This window comes from Triplophysa rosa, linkage group LG19 (genome assembly GCF_024868665.1).
Source record: "Triplophysa rosa linkage group LG19, Trosa_1v2, whole genome shotgun sequence".
NCBI classification, from domain to species: Eukaryota; Metazoa; Chordata; class Actinopteri; order Cypriniformes; family Nemacheilidae; genus Triplophysa; species Triplophysa rosa.
Window position 1 is genome coordinate 5,926,138 of NC_079908.1, and position 19,371 is coordinate 5,945,508.

Here is a 19,371-nt window from a genome sequence, read left to right on the forward strand (position 1 = left end):
GTGCGTCCCGAATCGTGTTGAAAATAGAAACCCAAAGGTGCTATTTTAGTGGAAGCATGCATACTTTTGGGGCTAATATTACCCATAAACCCTTGCACTTTCAAATCTGCAGCGGTAGGAAACTGGCGAGTAATGAAGCTGCCGCAGGGGATTTTAAATGTAAAATCTTAAAAGCACTGCTCACGTACTCCGAAGAGCTCAAACATCACCTGCTCCGAGTGGAAATGTCTGAGGTACAATTGCTGAACTTGGATGTCTTAGATGTGCATCATTAGGACAAAGTGGGCGATGACCAATTTCCTCTTTATCGTCCGTCTACAAACATTCAATTCAGTCATACTTAAACAGAATATCTATTATGTCTTTCTGTTCATTCCTGCTTTTGTCCGCCCGTCCCCCGGGTACGTCCGCCAATGCCCTCATTCCCACGCTGTGTGTGTGTATCATCTTTTCTCTGCTCCAATAATGGCAGATCCACATCAGCATCTGCCTTCATTAAAAGTAATTACAGACTCTCGCTCATATTGGGCTCTCGCTCGCGAAAACAACGGAGCGGCCCACATGAGCTGACTCAGGAGCAGGGAGACTACTCGACCCAGGGCAGGCCTGATCTCGGGTCAGGAAATACAGATGACTACACGTTGGATGATGATGGAGTCTTTTGAAATGACCTAGATCGGCTTTTACTGTGAGGTCACGAGGCGGAAATGTCAGGATTCGTTCGTGCTTTTATTTACAATTTCCATCGCGCCCCATTTCTCTCTCTGTTTCTCACCAGCGCTCGCTGAAAAGCACCAGAATCCGGTTTCGCCCGTTGGCCATATGCCTTTGTCAGACGCTCATCTCGCCCCTTGTTCCGCCGTTCGGAAATTCCAAAGGTGAATTAAATACAGTATTCCGCCCCCGTCTGCTGGGACCCCCCTCCTCGTACCTTTTTGTCGTCTCGGTTTACTGTTCAACGTGAAATCGGACAGTAATATTTGCTCCACAGTGAATCAAAGGAGACGCTCCGCCTGTTTTTTTCCCCCTGCCTTGTGTACAAATCTGATACTTTTTCCAGAGAAGCGAAGAAAAGATGTTCTTTCTTTCTTTTTTACCCCCGTTTTGTTTGAAAAGGAAGAAATGCGAAATGTAATAATGTGTCCGGTTGCGTGGAGCAGAGGGTGGGGGGTGCTCGACTGACCCCCTTTTGTGGAAAACCTGATCTCTGTGGACTTGTTCTCACAGGCAGGCCGTGATGGGTTTTGTCGAACTCTCTCTTCCTGTTTTTTCATTCATGTTCACTTATATATGTTCTTGGACATACGATCACTGAAGCTCTTCTTGTGAGATTGTCGGGAGTGGAATGGGTTTGTGAGCATGTTTTGTTGGGAAAGTAAATATTGGAAATAAATATTTGTTGGGATGCTTGCAGACTCAGTTTAAACACTACAAGAGCAGAGTCTGGGATATACAGAGAAAATATTTTAAAATCAGATGAAATTGAGTGAAGTACATACATACAATATGTTTTGTGTGTGTACATTTATAATAAATGGGCACTGGTTGGTTAATACGGTATTCCAGCGTTATTAAAACGGCAACACAACCTCACAGGAATTCGTTACTATTTTACGTTGAGGCTAATTCATATAAATTCATTTGATTTTATTTGTATGTTTTAGTTCGATTTGCTTCTGGCCAGTGATGTTAGGTTTAGGGGTGGGCTTAGGGGAGGGGCTTCAGTATTGCTTTTTTTAAAATTCATACGAATTAGCCACCTCGTAAAAAATAGCTACGAATTCCCATAAGATCAGGTTGTAAAATACATGATACTTGAGACTGTAAGTGTAACATTGGCGGGTTTTATTCTGCTTTTTATTGTTAAAATGTTGATATTACACGTAAATAAACAACGTTTACACTTTCTCTGTGTTACCTGGACAAAGAAATACGAAGTTTATTCATCAGCAAAAGTCTGCCTCATGAGGCAAAACGAAGAATTTGTTTGCTGACAAATCAATTTGCATTCGTGGTTGCCAGATCTGCGTCACAAAACCAGCCCAATGGCCTATCAAAACTATTCCAAAACTACCCCCATCCCAAAATATGTGACTATACCTAATCACATATTTGACATACCTGTATGCATTACACGATTTCTTGATGAAAATTACTAGTAGTAATTACAAACAATTCATTTAAACTAATCTGGCAACCCTGAGTTTTTTTTTCTTGAGTAATCTCAGTTCTGACTCGCATTATGAACATCTGATAAACAAAATACAAGTCACGTCAATGTCTTTTTTGACCAGTAATTTAATAAAATGACTATTGGATGAACACCTTACATTTTCTAGCTAAAACAATTGTAGCCCTTTGCTGCATAAACCTGAAAGAAGGGACATGAAAATGACCACGAGTTACCGGCCTGTAATGCAATCCCAACCTGCAATCCCCGCTCGTCTTTTACCCGGGTCTTTAAGGTTTCATTACCTCAGTAAAGACAGGAATATTAAACGCAGTGAAACAGAGCGCCTCTCAACGCTGAAATGAATCCATTGATGTAACGCTCACTGACTTCAACATCAAAAGAAACTTCTCGGGATCGATTTTTTTCTCCGCTTTGGAATCTACCGTTTCTCATACCACTCTATAATTAAACGGGACATTGTTGTCTAGGTATGAAAAAGGGCCAATTCAATAACGTCACAGCGGAGGAATCCAGACCGGCCCGTACCTGACCCCTCGTCGAGACTCCAAAAGCCCCCATCCACCTCAGCGGTTCACCTCCTCACTTCCAAGCCAGGTGAACCATTAGCCACCGAGATGGACCTGTCAGATCTCCAGAACGAGGGAGTATCGGCCGAGGAAAGGAGGATAGATGTGTTCTCCCTCCTCTGGACGTGCCCGAGCGCCCTCCATTCATGCGACGGGGGGGGGGGGGGGTGGGGGGGCGATGACTCGCGAGTGTTCAAAGGGGGAGTCTGAGACTTGTAGATCTGAAGGGCCATATGAAAGGCAAACAATAAGCAAGCTGTTTGTCCACCCCTGCAAAACGGCTCTCGCCTTTCATCCGCCGGCTCCCATTTCCGCGGGTCACGACTTTTCTCAAACATCAATTACTGTTACGGACGCCGTTTGATCTCCGGGATTCTTCTCGACGTAGTATCGGGAGGCATATAGCATGTGTCTGCAAGACAATGCACCAATTGTGCAACTTTTTCTATTCTTGTTATTCGGTATAAATGCAAAAGCAAGGGCTAAAAAGGATAGTTTACTTAAAAATGAACATTCTTCGGTCATTGCAAACCTGTATGGCTCTCTTTCTTCAGCACAACACAAAAGAAGATATTTTGAAGATTGTTGGTAACCAAACAACATTTAACCCCATTGACTTCCATTGTACGGACACCACAGAGACGTTTCTCAAAATATCTCCATGGAAAAAAACGAGTTTGGATAAATGATGACATGATTTTTATTTAGGTGAACTGTCCCTTTAAGGCAGCATTCGGGACATTTCAGCCGCACACACAGCAGTCTTGACGGTTCATTCAGCGAGTGTGTCTGAATCCTGTTTGGAGGCACGCAGCTGCGTCGCTGACAACTCCGTGGGATTAGGCAACAAAACGAACTCGTAATAAATTGAATCAATCATGCTGACATTCTGTTTAAATGTAGTTGCCGCGTTTCCCTGACTGCACTGTGCCGACAGGGCTGGCTGCGTAGAAATACTGAGATGCTTGTTTTTTTTCTTAAACGCATGCCGTGATTCATTTATCTTACCCAACCACCGCGGTCCGGCATATCCGCGTGTTTTTCGAAGAATGAATAATACGCCGGTTTATTTGGCTTAGCGGCTGTCGCAGAATTCAGGGAGCGTTGTTCATTTTCAGCCGGGGGACCGCGTGGCCCTCCGGGGACCAAAAAGCGCTCGGCGCTTCCCCATCCGACGACTTTGCGAAGTAAAGAATAAAGGAATGTTCTTCGGCCTTCTTTTTTGTGCTAGTTCACGTATTGCGTTGGAGGCGAGATTTTTAATGAATTAGATCAAGGTGACATCCGCCGTCTGAACCTGGGGAAATGACACGGGACGCGAGTCTTCTCTTCCAGCGGTGGGGAAAATTCCAGAGCGCGAGAAGGCGTCGTATCGTCACTTAATGAATTACTTAATGTGTCCCTCCGATGTTTAATTGAATTAATTAGGGGCTTAATTGGGCTGAGTGATGATGCTTCCAGGCCTGAGGAGCCCTCGATGAGCGGAGGCTAGAGATCTGGTGTGTGTGAGACGGTGAGGAACACAGCGGGATCCTCATGGGACCAGCGCACACACTCACACTAACACGGACCCTCTGGGAAAAGATTCCGTCCTCTTCGTTCACGGGGTGGGCGGCAGCGGGGGCCAATGCTGATCTGCCCTCTAGAGAGCGCTTCTTTAACAGAACACTGACATACAGCAACATACAGCTGTGAGGATGATTTCTAAATTTGAGTGATAGGGTGCATGTGGGAGAAAAACGACAACAATAGAGATGTTTTGCTTAAAAATGAAAATTCTGTCATCGTTCCTTCACCCTCTTGTCATTACAAACCTGTTTGACTTTCTTCTGCAAAACACAAAAGAAGATATTTTGAAGAATGTTGGTAACCAAACAACATTGGCCCCCATTGACTTCCATTGTTTGGACACGAAACCACTCAGACATTTTTCAAAATATCTTCTTTTGTGTTCCACATAAGAAAGCGTCACATTTAAGATGTTGATATCTAAAAGAATGAGATTCTTGCTGAGGTTCGTCTGCTGAACTATGAAAGAGAAGCTTCCTGCACTGAAATCCGATCACAAGTGGTCACAGGAGACGCATTTGAGACGCATGTTACTACCAGGTGTGAACAGCGATCCGTGTCGGGTGACCACTTGTGATGGGATCACCTGAGACAGGTGTTAATAGCAGGTGTAGACATCCACACTTAACTCTATGTGTGTGCGTGTGTGCGCGCGTTTGTGTTACAGGTCTGACAGCGGCAGCTATGGCAGAGGCTATGAAACTCCAGAAGATGAAGCTGTTGGCCATGAACAGCATTCACGGAGCCGGAAGTCAGAACGGTACAGAGTCCGAGAACGAAGAGCTGAACTCCAGCGCAGGTGAGAGTCACACACTCATGTACTGATGCGCACTCACATAAGACTACAGAACATACACACGCCCAACAGAGACACGCATGTTTTTTTACTTGTCTTACAATTGAGCTTTTTTCGATGAAACAAGACGGAAAATTAACTATTAAGTCATTTTTTTTGTAATTTACTGTTTTCTACATAAAAATCATACTATATAATGTAAAGAACATTCTGTGAAAATATAATCGTGATTTTGTTAACATTGACTGAGTTAGGCCATGTCAAAGATTGAAATCATAGTGAAATAGTTAATAGTTTTTAGCAAACTTTGATGCTTGTTGTCTCATACTTAGATTTTGAAGCGGTAGACTGGAATTAAACATGTAGTATTAATTGTGGAGTATATAATATATGGTATTATATAGTGGGAGGTGAATTCAGGTAGTTTGGGACACTATTTGAAATTGATCTAAAAAAAATGTTAACCATGTGTAGACGTCATTTATCAGGTATTAAAGGGATAGTTCACCTAAAAAATAAAAATTCTGTCACCATTTACTCACCCAAACTTGTACAAATTTCTTTGTTCTGCTACACTTGTTTACTGCTAAAAGATATTTGTAAGAATGTCCGTAACCAACCAGATCTCACCCCCCATTGACTCCCGTTGTATTTATTTCCCCTACTATGGCAGTAAATGGGGGATGAGATCTGTTTGGTTACTGACTGAGGGTGAGTAAACTATCCCTTTAAAAAAGACATTTGTTTTGTATGCACGGCATTGGATGACACATCAACCCTTATTATTTTGTTTACAATATCTTCTTTTATAATATTTTTTATGATTTATTTTTATTTATTAATTATTTTAAAACTGTGTTAAAAGTTAAAGTTCAAATGAGGGCTGCCAACCGATTAATCGCGATCCAGAATAAAAGTTTGTTAACATTGTGCATATTCATTTTTGAAAACATACATACATGCATATATTTAAGAAAAATATATAAAATTCAAATGGATAAACATGTATATCTCATTTTAATGAAATGTTAATATAAATAGCTACATGTAAATATTTCCTAAATATGTATACATGTATTTGTTTAAAAATACAAAATTAATATGCACAGTACACAGACATTTATTATTTAAACTCAAATTTTTATTTCGGGTGTGATTAATCGCGATTATTCGTTTGACAGCCCTAATTGAAATCTTGTTTTTAATGCTTAAAGTTCAGTGAAAACACCTAGGAAACATTAGGTTGTCATGATACATGCATGAAAGGGTTAACTTCCCAATCTACCTGAATTTACTGTATTAAAAGAATATATAATACTTATAGACAGTCAGATAAATATAAAAATGATACTCGCTGCAGTTTTACACATTCAAGCCCTTACAGCAAAGCGAAACGCTCCTCTGATGTACGGGAGTAGACAGCAATTTACTTAGACCAGTTTTATGATTCACTAGCTTTGAATTACTAAGCAGCGCAGGCCATAGATATTGAAAATATCAAAATAAAGAGCACTGAAACGCTCAACAGTCTAATCACCTCAGCACACACACGCGCGGACACGTGACCGGAGGTAATGGCTTCTCGCCCATGTAGCCCTCTCCGTTCTTCAGCGCTTTATTGAAGCTAATGACGTCTTTAATGTTCCCCACCTGACTGTGCATTTAGATTGTGATGTTACCATCACAGCACGCACACGCACACAGAGAGTAAATGTCATTCTTTATTATCACTGTGAACCACTGCGAACACAGACACAAATGCCATCCGCTGTTATTGCCAAGACCAATAACACACACACACACACACACACACACACACACACACACACACACACACACACACACACACACACACACACACACAGAGCGTGTGTCTGAATATGTAGAGGAAAGAAATGCTAGTAGAAATTCACAGCTTGCGTTTTTACAAAGATTTAAAAAAATAAACAAATACATAAAACAATATAAAGAGATGAAATGCAGAATGTAATTAAATAAATGATACAGATAATTGAATGTGTATAATAGTTGCATAGTTTATAGCAACTTAATCCTTGCATATATCAGCTCATCCAATCAGAATTTAAGTTTTGCCTTATCCGTGATCAGCTCTCCTTCTGTCCATACAGTTTATTTCATTAAGACACACGACGAAACCAAACCATTTATAGGTCAGCTCTCTGAGACGCCGCACACGCATCACCTCTGAATTCGCTCCATGCGTGCGACGGCGTGCACAGAGAGAGACGGAGGCTGTGCGCTGACAGATAGATGATGGAGATGATGGAGAGATGAGGCAGAGTCAGCGGCAGGGGTGGAGAGAACACGTTTGTCTCTCGCTCAATCACACATCCCCTGATGTAGTCTGGCTGCCGATAGAGCTAATGTTGATGATGAGAGAGAAAGGCAGCGATAGAGCTGCATCAATGGAAACTGAGAATCACACAGAGTCCAATTTCACTCCTGTTTGCGGATGTCGGCGTGCTGAGTGAACAACATCATCGCACAGAGTAACAGAGTAAGCGCTGGCCCAGAGTGCAAAGCTGAAATGATAACCGGTTGTTTGCGTGGTGTCAGATCTGATAAGTTTGAGACTTTAGGTTTACGTTTACACTGCAGCTTAATCCGGTGTCACATCACTTTTGGGCATTTAATCCTGTTCTTTACACATTTACTGGAATGACATCACATTCTACTAACAAAATTGTGTCCGCATTTGCATTAAAGCTGCAATCTGTAACTTTTTTGGTTTAAAAGAAACAAAAATTTGTTATTGAGCAAGCACATAAAAATCAATGTCAGAAAAGATCTCCGTACAATAGCTTGGTTTGCAACAGTGTAAGCTCATAATAAGTCATATTTAATATAGACCGTTTTAGTGGCAACAACATAAACAAACGTTATGTGGCCCAAACTTAACTTCAGGTAGACCTCCGCAAAGAATCAATAACTGTTAAGTATTTCTAAAATAATTGAATGCAATTAATATACAATTAAATATCAATATACATGTATAATAATATTAATTAAAAATATAAAATAAATTGTTATATTATAATCAAACACAGACCGAAAGTTAACTTTGGGCTAAACGCGTGCGTCCGATTAAACCAGCTATAATAAGTTAAGCTGACAGGTATGATTTTGCAAGAACTGTTAGTTTAATATCATTTAATTTAACCTGCAGTTTTTAGTTTCAAACAGAGATGGCGATATTGAGTCAAAGATTGCAGACTGCAGCTTTAAATCTACAAAGTTCTACAGAAAACAGAACAGCTACAGTAGTTGTTAATGATGGAAATACAGAAAATCACATTTTAAACTTAAAGTTAGTGTCGGATATTCATTCTGTATCACGATATGGCATGTTTTGGGTGTGCTGTATAATCACGATATACCGTAATAACATGCTTTGTTTTACATTTATTGTTGTTCATTGATGTTTAAGTTACTCTTTAAAATGGTGTTAAACTGACATTTAAAAAATGTAATATTAAATAAAGTACCTTGACCATTGAAGAAACTAAATTAACATTTAAATTATTTTCAGAAAGAATGGTTTATATGCACTAAAATGATTATTTAGAGACAGTTGAGCACATTTTACATTTACTACTGTGCAAGCTACTCTGATTTAAGATCAATGTCAAAAATGATCCAAACATAGAATAATTCACTGTATTGCCCACAATAACAATATTGTGCAAATTAATTATCACGCTAAACCATATTATTGAATACCGGCACAAGTCTAGTTGGCCTGACGGTTTGTGGGACCATAAGCAGATGTTTAAAATTGTTTTTGTAATTTCGTTTATTAATTACAAATACATAATAGCTCAAATTCACGAAGATTTCGAAATCTGAGTTCGGTTGTGTGTGCCTGCTTAACATTTATTACAAAGTCTTTTTTAATTGCATCCAGCGTGCCGAAGCTGTGGGGTACAAGGAAACTTTAAGGACCCAGAGAGCCGTTTGGGTATTAAACCAGACTTTCAGAAACTCCAAAGCAAGTCAAACCCCTCGGATGCATTTGATTGGTTGCTTGTATAAGGTTGAGAGGTAGTGGGTGTCTTGGAATCTGATCAAACTTCCTTGCATCCCTGAAGTTATACAAACACTCTCTGAAGCAGCCGGCTGGCTGTTTTAACCTTTGTCTTTACCCCTCTCTCTCTCTCTCTCTCTCTCTCTCTCTCTCTCGCCAAGACGCCGCTCGCTCGAGGACAACTACAAAGTCCCGATGACTGTTTTCTTCTCTTTCTTACTTTTCCTTGCTTTTTTCCTGTCCCCCCTGAACCCTCTTTTTTGTTTCTATACATTCCCACAAGATGTGTTTTTGGTCCCCGCCCCTCTCGCTCTTGGTGGCAAGCTCTTTCCTTGTTTCTTTTAAGGAGAACTTCAAAGGGAAACGGCTAATCTGTGCTTTTCCTCTGCCGTGTGGATCGTGCCACAAAAAAGCCGGAGCTATCTGCAGCAGGCAGTCAGTAGAGATGGGCTTGATTTCAATCTCTCTCTCTCTCTCAGCGCTCATAACCCCGCCCTCGCCACGAAAGCACGACCGAATAAAAAACACAACAACGCCCACCAGTGATGTTTTTGACAGGGGCTAAAGTGACTTGACTGGTCTCAAACATGCCTCCCGCACAATCCAATCCAATGATTTGGCATGAAACAAGTCACTCCGGCGAGTTTATGAAGTAGCACAAAGTGTACCGGAGTTCTTTCATTGATTTGTGGCAGAAAGCCATGTTTCCGTTAATACGACTCTAGACGGTACAGTGGGTAAATGGGGCTTCCCGTGATATTGTGTCTTTAAATATAAATACGCTTCCCCAAACCCCTGTAAACAAGAAAAAAACCAGACTGAGAGGGAAAAAGAGGATTAGAAAAAAGGCAAAAAGAGTAACATGTGTTTCATGTCGGAACGGCGGTGGAAGAATAGGCGAGCGAAAGAGGCGACTCATTGGTCTAATGGAGAACTGTCAGTGTGAATCACTGTCACAAATGACATCAGAGAAGAACTGATATATTTTTTTGCGGAACGACTGACAAGTTAAAAGAGAAATCCCATGCATTATTTAAACGGGCTCGGGAATCTGTCAGCCATGTGATTTGCCGTGTTAGCAAAAACCAGGTGTGTGTTCAGAGAGAGAGAGAGAGAGAGAGATTGCGGGGCTCAGATTTGTGTATGTTGCAAATCCCTAACTACCAAAGCGGTCAGCACTTTTATTTCTTCTTTTCTTTGTCTCTCACATATCCGTTCATTTTGCCATCACACTTTCAAGAGCTTTTCTCTCATCAGAGAGCAACTGTCAGTCTTATTAAATCATACCGGACTGTTCTTGTGTCGCTACCCACAATCTCACTCGCCCCCACTCCCTCTCTCTCTCTCTCGCGCTCGTTCTCTTTCACGCTGCTCTAATATAATTGACTAAATTTACGAGCTACAAGCAAATGACCGATATTGATAATCGTCCAGAATTAGGTCTGTTTGAACGTGTCCGTTACAGCAAAGAGAAACAATTACCTAGGATTTGTTTTACTGCTTTATATCTGCAGTTTTTCATGTCCTTTGGTTCTCTAATGTGTGAGTCCCAAGATGATAAAAATGAGATTTTACTTCATAATGCAGTAAGGAAATTGATTTTGTCTAGACAAAGTTATTGAGACCAATAAGCATGTTTCAAAACATACAATAAAAACTAAACTGTACAGTCTCCTCTCCTCCTCCAATTGTATAATTACAGTAAAGTAAATGTTCAGTCCTATTTGTTTAAATGTCATAAAAATATCACATCGAGCTGCATTTATATCAAAGAACCATTACAAACACATTTTCAGCAGCATTGCATTTTACAAACAAAAGCTTGGTTTTACATAAAACAATAGATTTCTGTTTAAAATGATGTCTTAAAATACAGTATGGGTGGTTGTCAGTCAAATGTTGGTGAAGCACACCTGTGGTTACTCTGCTAGGACACCCGTGGGAACTAAAGAAGAATTTAAGTCATTTAACTGTCATATCAGTTGGTTTAGTCATTGTAAAAATAGTTGTGACTGAGCGAAGATTGACATAATTTCCTAATTCGTGATGCCAGTTGATTTATAATTTTCTGTTGCAATATACAGATTTTCCAGTGTATTATTTATATTTTCCCGTTTTCGAGTCACCTTATTCTGGATATAAGTAAAAAAAATGTTTTATGAAAAAGTGGAATACAAAAAATGCAAACATTGGACTGAAACACAAGCCAGACATTTCTAGACACTTTTCATGAGATTCACCCTAAAACGGACTGCCTGTCCCTACCCATAATCCCACTGTAACCAGAGACACTCCCGTCTCCTCGAAGCTCCCATAAACGCCATCATTTGATCTCAGCTAGCCCTTTGTTTTATGTAAAATATTGACCGTGTCGAGCGAGAGAGAATTGGTGTTGATCTTGTGGCCGAGGTGGAAGGGTATCAGTTTTCCGTCTCAGTTCTCTCAGACTTCAGCTCACCTTTTGAACTCGTGTCCAGGATCAGACATTTGTTAGGAAAAGAGATCGTTCACAAAGCAATAACTGCACTAGAATCAGCTCTGACTGTATATGTGATCTCACATTCACACTAGTAGAAGTAGAACTTGTGAATGTGTATTGTACACGGTTCCACAATAGCTTGCTTGTTTGCTTTTTTCTCTGCCACTTAGTTCGTCTCTTCCTAAAATCCTGTTGATCTTCAAGCAAGTTTATTTCTGTATATTCCGCGGGTTATTTTTGATCTTTGGCCTTGCATGACGCCTCAATTCATCAATCAAAATGTTAACATTTCAAATCAATAATCTTCTATCATCTTGCGCAGGACATCCATAACATCTTAACATGCAGAAGTCAGAGATTTACATCGCCCCATTTGGCCGGAATTTTAAAATGACGAGCAGGACGTCAATACTGTTTAACATTCAGATCTTTATAAGGCAGTTAGTTCCTAGCGTGTACCGAACATCTTTACACAAAGTTGTTAATGTAGTATACAGCTGGATGAATGAAGAGACCATTTCAAAATTATTTTCAGTTTTCTGAATTTATTATTTATATGTACAGTATTTGCTTAGTTAAAATGATCAACTACTAACAATATTTCTCCCAAATTCAAATAAAAATATTGTTAGTATGTGCATTTATTTGCAGAAAATGAAAACTGGAGAAACAGGTGAAAACAACAGAAAAGTTGCTATGTATTTTTTCAGATCTCAATTACCGCAAAGAAAACAAGTTCATATTCACTTTCCAGCAATACAACAGTCATATTTCTACATGTATTTAAGAAAAGTTCAAATATTCTTTTTTATGTGTCTTGTCATGCTGTCAGTCTTTCACATTGCTGTTGGACGACTTTACGTCACTCCTGAGGTTTGATTTTGTTGAAATTCAGCAGACACCGGACTGAAATGACCACAATACATCTAGAAATGCTGATGAAATAAAAATTTGGAATGCTCTCTTCATTTTTTCGGCGGCTGTATATAAAGTAATGGTTGCAAATCTTTTTTCAATTGCTTGAGAAAGTTTTGGTAGTTCAGAGGTTGGAGATCATCTACTTTTATCATATTGGTATATTTACTCTTTTAGTCTCTCCTGCTGACTTTTCAGAAAACCTCGCCCAGTCTTCATCCCCTGACTGAAATATTCATCCAGTTATATCCAAAATGAATGTCCCATAAATCATCACCCCATCGGGGCACGAGCTACTTGAAGACCATTTCTGAAGAGAAGGGCTCTTAATCACTTACACGTTACACTTAAACACAAACAAGACAGTTACGCAGGAGTCCTCTCTCTATCTTACACGCGTGTTGTAAATTGTAATGGCACACACAGAACAGCCGAACGCTATAGGTTTATACACAAACCTGTGGAGCAGAGCTGCATGGATTAGCCGGCCTGTCTGTCAGGATGCAGTCTGTCAGATAAACAGATGGCTCATGCAGCAGAGGAACACATGAAGGACCCGCATTATCCTCACTCACCGGCCCGTGCCTCATCTTCCTCGCACCGCTCCTGACCGACTCGCCTTTACCTCCATCTCCAGATGACCGTGCAGTCATCCTGAATGAATGTCTCGTAGAGACTCATGAGAGATATGTTATATACATTCATTTAGGCACATCCTGGACCTAAATTGCTTTTATTGAGGTGACTCGGTGGACAAAAGGACAAACTAGGGCTGCGCAATATATCGAGATTATTGAAACATCGCAATATGGATATGGCAAGGGTTGCCATTAATTGACTGATTTAAGTACTACAAAAAGTTATTTATAGTCAAAGTTTTAGGTTGATGCAGAGAGCCCGATGTGTGTTACTGTAGATGATCAACAATCGGAAGGAACGTGACACATGTATGTTGGTATTATGGTGTCATTTATTTATCTACAGTATTCATTTATCTTTTTTTCACCACTGTCTAGTTGTATGTAAACTGCTTTGCAACAATGCAAAACTGTGAAAAGGGTTATATAAATAAAATTGACTTGAACACAATTTTTAGTTTTTAAATATTTTGATTCAAAATATTATTCATATATTATTGATTCAGAACTTGTTTTGCAAGGGCTATAAAAACACAAAAAGTAAAGCAAAAATCATCTGAGGTTATCCAGTTCGTGTTTGAAAGGGTTAAAAAAATGTGCATATCACATGTTTTATTTTTTTATTATTTAGCAAGTTATCGCATATTGCATTTTTATTTAAAACCGTGCACCCCTAGGACAAACGTAAAAGAGCAGTTCACCCCAAAAAATAACAAGCAGAAAAATGTTTCATAGTGACCGGATGCTGTCAAACCTCAATGTTGTCATGATACACCCTACAATCACAATAAGAGTAGTTCATTACTACTTGTTGTCTAGACTACAAGTTATGCAAAATACAAAAAATATTTCATTTGGACTTTAAAGCTTTTTTTTTAATTGATATTGTTTATTGAGAAGTAACATAAAAAAATCTGTCAAAACGGTCTCTTTCAAAATAGTTAGCTTAAAATAATGATTTTCATTTCAACTGCCATGTATGGTTTTCCGACAAAAATCAGTTTGACATCATCATGAGTTTAAATAAAACAAGTATGTAAAGCAACCTACAATTTTATGTTTCATACAGAGGTGGCGATAGAGATGTAAAAGTTACAGATTGGAGCTTTAGGATACAGTACTCTTTCTCTATCCAGATGACTATTAAAAAGCGAATCTTCCTTTTTTATCAAATTTTACTTTAAACACATTTTCAATTACCTAGTTTTCCAAAAAACAGATACCCCGCTACTATCCCCATCCAAGATTCTGCTGTCTGGCCGAAGTGCTCCAGTCATCAATTCTCTCAAGTAATTCTCACACCAGAAGTGTGTGAACAGGTTGAGAGTGGCTGAGGAGTATGTAACAAAGTCCTTGTGAGTATGTGTCCAAAGCTCCTGTATTTAGTCTCAAACCCCCGGTTCAGCTAATGGGAATCCATCCCGCGTAATGACCCGCAGTTCCTGTCGGTAATGAGATGTGGGAATTGCCCGTCCGTTTGGCCAGATGATGCCGTATTAACGGACTGGGCCAAGCAGGACGGACGGGGGGCTGCCCGGAGCCCCAATGCCCCGCCTCATTTTTCATCCGCCCGACACAGGAGCTGGCGCGAAGGTCCAAAGGGGGATTGATTTCAAATGAGCCTCAAAATGACGTCTAATGAAAGTCCATAAAGACGCGGGACTCGCCACTCCAAAACAGGCAAACGAGCCGCGGCCTGTCTAGAATAAACACTTGACAAGCTCTTGCTTCCCGTCGAGGCCGGCCACTCGGCCCCCATCTACCAAATTGTCCAACAAATGCATTACAGGTCTAGCCGGACACGATTGTATTGTGATTTTTTTTTCCCCCCTCTAAGCCACATTTCCCCAAAAGTGTGGCGTACGAGAGTAGCCCGGGCCCCCATCTTCGGCGTCGCTCATTGATATGTAAACGCAGGGCGATATCAAAGAGACATCTTTTCAGGCTTTCTGTGAAGCGCGCACTACTTATGATCAAAGGCTGGTCGCCGTAAACCGTTCAAAGAGAACAGAGTTCTCTGATGGCCATTAATGTGTGTCTGTGATAAGAGTAAGTGAAAGACTGGGCCATCTTATGCAGCACAAAGGACCCAGGAGAAACACAATATAGGACTCAGTTAGTGAGGCTGATGAGATGTTGAATATTCAGCTGGAGGTGGAGGTAGAAATATGACATTCACAATCGAGAGGCCTCCGCAAGAATAGCAACTTATTTACAGAAGCAGGAGATTCAGAAACTCACCTGAGTATTTAGGTTGCACCTTTTTTATCATAGTTTTTTTTCTTCTTTTTAAACTTTTTAAAGTTTTTGTTAAACACAGCATTGCCTTGTGTTTCTCATTTAGTAACTATACACACGCATGTACCTGTATGTGAGTAGCTGCCAAATAAACCGGATCATATGTCCCATGGTGTGACAGCAAAAATTTTGAAAACAAACGGTTAATAATATACTATTTTATATTATTATTTATATTATTAAATAGCATAAGAGAGATATATCGTCATCGTTAGTTTTTTCTAAACTGTTTCTCACACCATAGGAAACGTGCGGTTTGTTTGTAAACTACCCATATGCACTAAAACAAGCAATTGTACACTAACATTCACGATTCATGAATAGTCACGTTTCATTTTAGGTCTGAAACCACGTGTACACAAAAAGCACCAAGTTATGTTTTGACTTTGAAAAATTAAATGTTTTGAATCCAGAAATGTATGTATATTCCTTTTTAAGATGTTATAACTAGAGATGAGCCAAAGATCGATATGGAAGCAGATGCAGAAATTCACGTAAAAACATACGATTATTAGAAAAAGGTTCGATCTTATTAGAATAAGAATCATATGAATTAGCAACCTTGTAAAATAGTTATGAATTCCTGTAAGATTGTGTTGCGAGATCAAGCCTAATAGTTTTAGTATGACGCTGTATCAAGATCTTTTAAATAATAATACATAATTTACTTATAATAAAAATAGTATTTTGTTAGCTTATTTTTATAAATTATTATATATTAAAACGGAAGGGAACAGCTTGGAAAGAAGATATTTTGAAGAATGTTGTTAACAGCCCCCCATTCACTTTCGTTGGTTACAATAGAAGTGAACTGGGGGCTGTGCTGTTCTGTTACCAACATTTTTCAAAATATCTTCTTTTGTGTTCTGGGGAAGAAAGAAAGTCATGCAGGTTTGAAATGACAAGAGGGCATGTAAATGATGACAGAATTTTCATTTTGAAAGTGAACTACTCCTTTAAATCTACTTTGCAGTTGTCATTTATGTACATTAGTTTGATTTTAATAACAATGCATTAGGAAAATACAAGTATCAGATCAGGACTCAGATATTCAAAATAAAATGACTCCGATCGGAGGCACGGAAAAGGTGATCAGGACATCCCTAATAATAACTTAAGGGGCGGTTTCAGTGCACCGTGTTCAACAAAAAAATGTAAAACTTTTCCATTTTAGTACATCGTCGTCATGTTAATGTAGCATAAGTGACCCTACAGTAGATCTTATTTCAGATTCATGTAAATGTTTTGGATGTCGGCATGTGTTCCATTTAGGAAAATCCAGATTCAACGAGGGTAAACAAATATTGTGTAAACAAACGAACGTTTGTGCACCTGTTGCAAATTTTTCCTATACGTTTTTTTCCTGTGTTACTCTACCGAATGAGATCCAGTATCTTCTGCAGATCCCCGTACCTGTATTCTGGCCCAGCGTTTTGCATCCGTGTAGAAACGTGCCGTAGCTTTCACTCCCGTCAAAGCAGTTAATCTCCACCAACTTCATCCTGCTTCTCACAGCAATTAACACTTCATTAAAAGAGCTCTTTAATCATTTTCACTTTCAATTCAAACACTTTTACATCCAGTCTCATGTGGATTGCTCTCACATTGTTCTGGGAGGGAATTAATGACTTTAAATTGATATGGTTTTCCCCCTCCATCTCTCTTGATTGTTGCATCTCTGCTACTTTGTGTAAATAGACTTTTTTTGCACCCCAAACCTAAAGCTTCTGGCACTCCTGTGGGGCTCTGTGCGGAGGTGTTTTCATAAACGTAAGGACGTCAATGCTTTTGTGTTTTCTTAGTCATCACTGATACAGAGCTGTTTACAGCCGAGTCCCTGTGCGTAATGAGATTTGCCGTTGAGCAAAATCTGTCCAACTGGCCTGAGCTGGATGTTAGCGATTAGATGCAGTGTATTGCATTAGCTGCAACATGAAACAGGAGCGTATTTAAGGTTGACTTGTCAAAGTGCTTTTCAGAAACATCATAGCATGCTTGATTACAGTAGGAAATGTGTTGGTAATGGATTTCAAGGTAGTTGAGAGCCAACCCTGCATGATACACTCATACGCATACACAACATAAATGCAGTGGTTCACCATATACGGCCATTTTAGAGATAAATCAACTAGTTTATCTTTTTTTTTATATTTATACTTTTATATTTTACAGACACAACCTTGTCTGATGCATCAGGTCTTACAATGTTCTAACCAGGGATGCCAGATCTGCATAACAAAACCAGCCCAATGTCCTATCAAGTGCGGTGATTCACAATATACTGTCATACATTCTCCATTTTAGAGATAAATCAACTAATGATTTCTTTAAGATTTTTTGTTTTTTATATTTATAATATCAGTTCATTAATGATTTACCTTGCACTGTTTTTTTAAGAGTCTTAACTAGGGTTGCCAGATCTGCATAACAAAACCAGCCCAATGGCCGATCAAAACTAGCCCAATGGCCAATCGAGTGCAGTGGTTCACCAAATGTTGTCGTCTAGTTCATCTTTTATTTGTTTTTATATTTATAATTTCAGCTCTTTAAGGAGCATGATTTAGTCGGTAGTTTGCGTAAAAGCTCTCTCTCGCAAGGCTAGGACTGTATGAAATGTAGTCCTTGTAGGCAACTACATATTCCAACGGACATCCTTGTATAATGGATCACATGCTGTAATGTTTTTTGAGTCCCAACCAGGGTTGCCAGATCTGCATAAGAAAACCAGCCCAATGGCCGATCAAAACTAAACCCCAGACCAAATACCAAAACTCAAAATATGCCACTTCTGTACCACACATTTTACACTCACTGTTATGAATTACACAACTTCTTATTGGAAGTCACTGTACAGTAGTTATCATGAACACAGTCTTTTTTCTTAACTTAATAATGACAAATGATGAAAAAACTCTCTTCTTTTGACCAACGGAATAAAAGTAGCCCAAATCTACCGGAAAACTGTGGACTTGGCAACCCTGGTCCCAACTCAAGCTTTGTTTTTTCCAGAGTAAAACCACAAACTAGTCGTTTACAAAAACATGCTTTTTTGTTCAAACCAATCCTTCTCTCGAGCAGATTTTGTCATATTTGTTTTTACCTGTTTGCATCACACTCCACAGCCAAGAGCATTCACGTACACTGACTAGAGATCTACGCAGATGTCGCATCACCATGATGGCTTGGGCTGATGTATAGCCGTGAAGGTTGTCCTCCTCAGGGGGCTGCAGCGTGTGAGGTGTGTCGGGGTGTGGGGGGGACATCTGTGCAGAGCAGGGTGGGTACGGCGAGAAGGGCAGCCAGAGGGGTGTCTGGCACGTGTGGAGGGATATAGAGATCTCAGCGGGCACCTAAAACACATTCACAGACGCATACATGTATTCACTCACGTCCTTCAGCCATGTAGGCTTAAAACACGCAGACACAGATGTCGCTCTTGACACTGTAAAGCATTTCTTAAGCACTATGTTATACATGGACAAGATATTCCTCCAGGCTACAAAGATGGGAAGTGTGTCCGCTGTGGTTCTGGAACATTTTCCCCAAAAATGTAAATCTCTTAAGGGGTTGCACCCAGGTGCACATTTAACATGAGTTTAGAAGATTCAATTAAATACTAGATCCATCAACCAGTGTTTGACTATAATCAGATTCCTCATTCATGTATTTGAATGATTTTTATTGCAAACCAGTCTGGTCACCAGTATATTATGCATCAGTATCAGTGACCGAATCAGTGATATGTTGTGTTATATCTGCTTAGCCATATAATTTCAGTTCCAGTTCCTGATCAAAATTCTTGTCAGATCAAAAACATTCAGGGTAAAATGTCAAAATGTATTGAAAAATACAACTAACTAATGTATATTAA

General features: G+C 39.6%; 1 protein-coding gene across 2 annotated transcripts in view; it reads left to right on the forward strand.

Moving 5' to 3' along the window:
• The window catches only part of dacha (dachshund a), a 160,071-nt gene that overhangs the window by 97,081 nt on the left and 43,619 nt on the right, over window positions 1-19,371 (forward strand). For both annotated transcript variants that reach the window (XM_057360201.1, XM_057360200.1), the window contains exon 3: window positions 4,997-5,128. In XM_057360201.1, coding sequence (XP_057216184.1) covers window positions 4,997-5,128 — 132 coding nt within the window. The remainder of the gene's footprint in view (window positions 1-4,996; window positions 5,129-19,371) is intronic.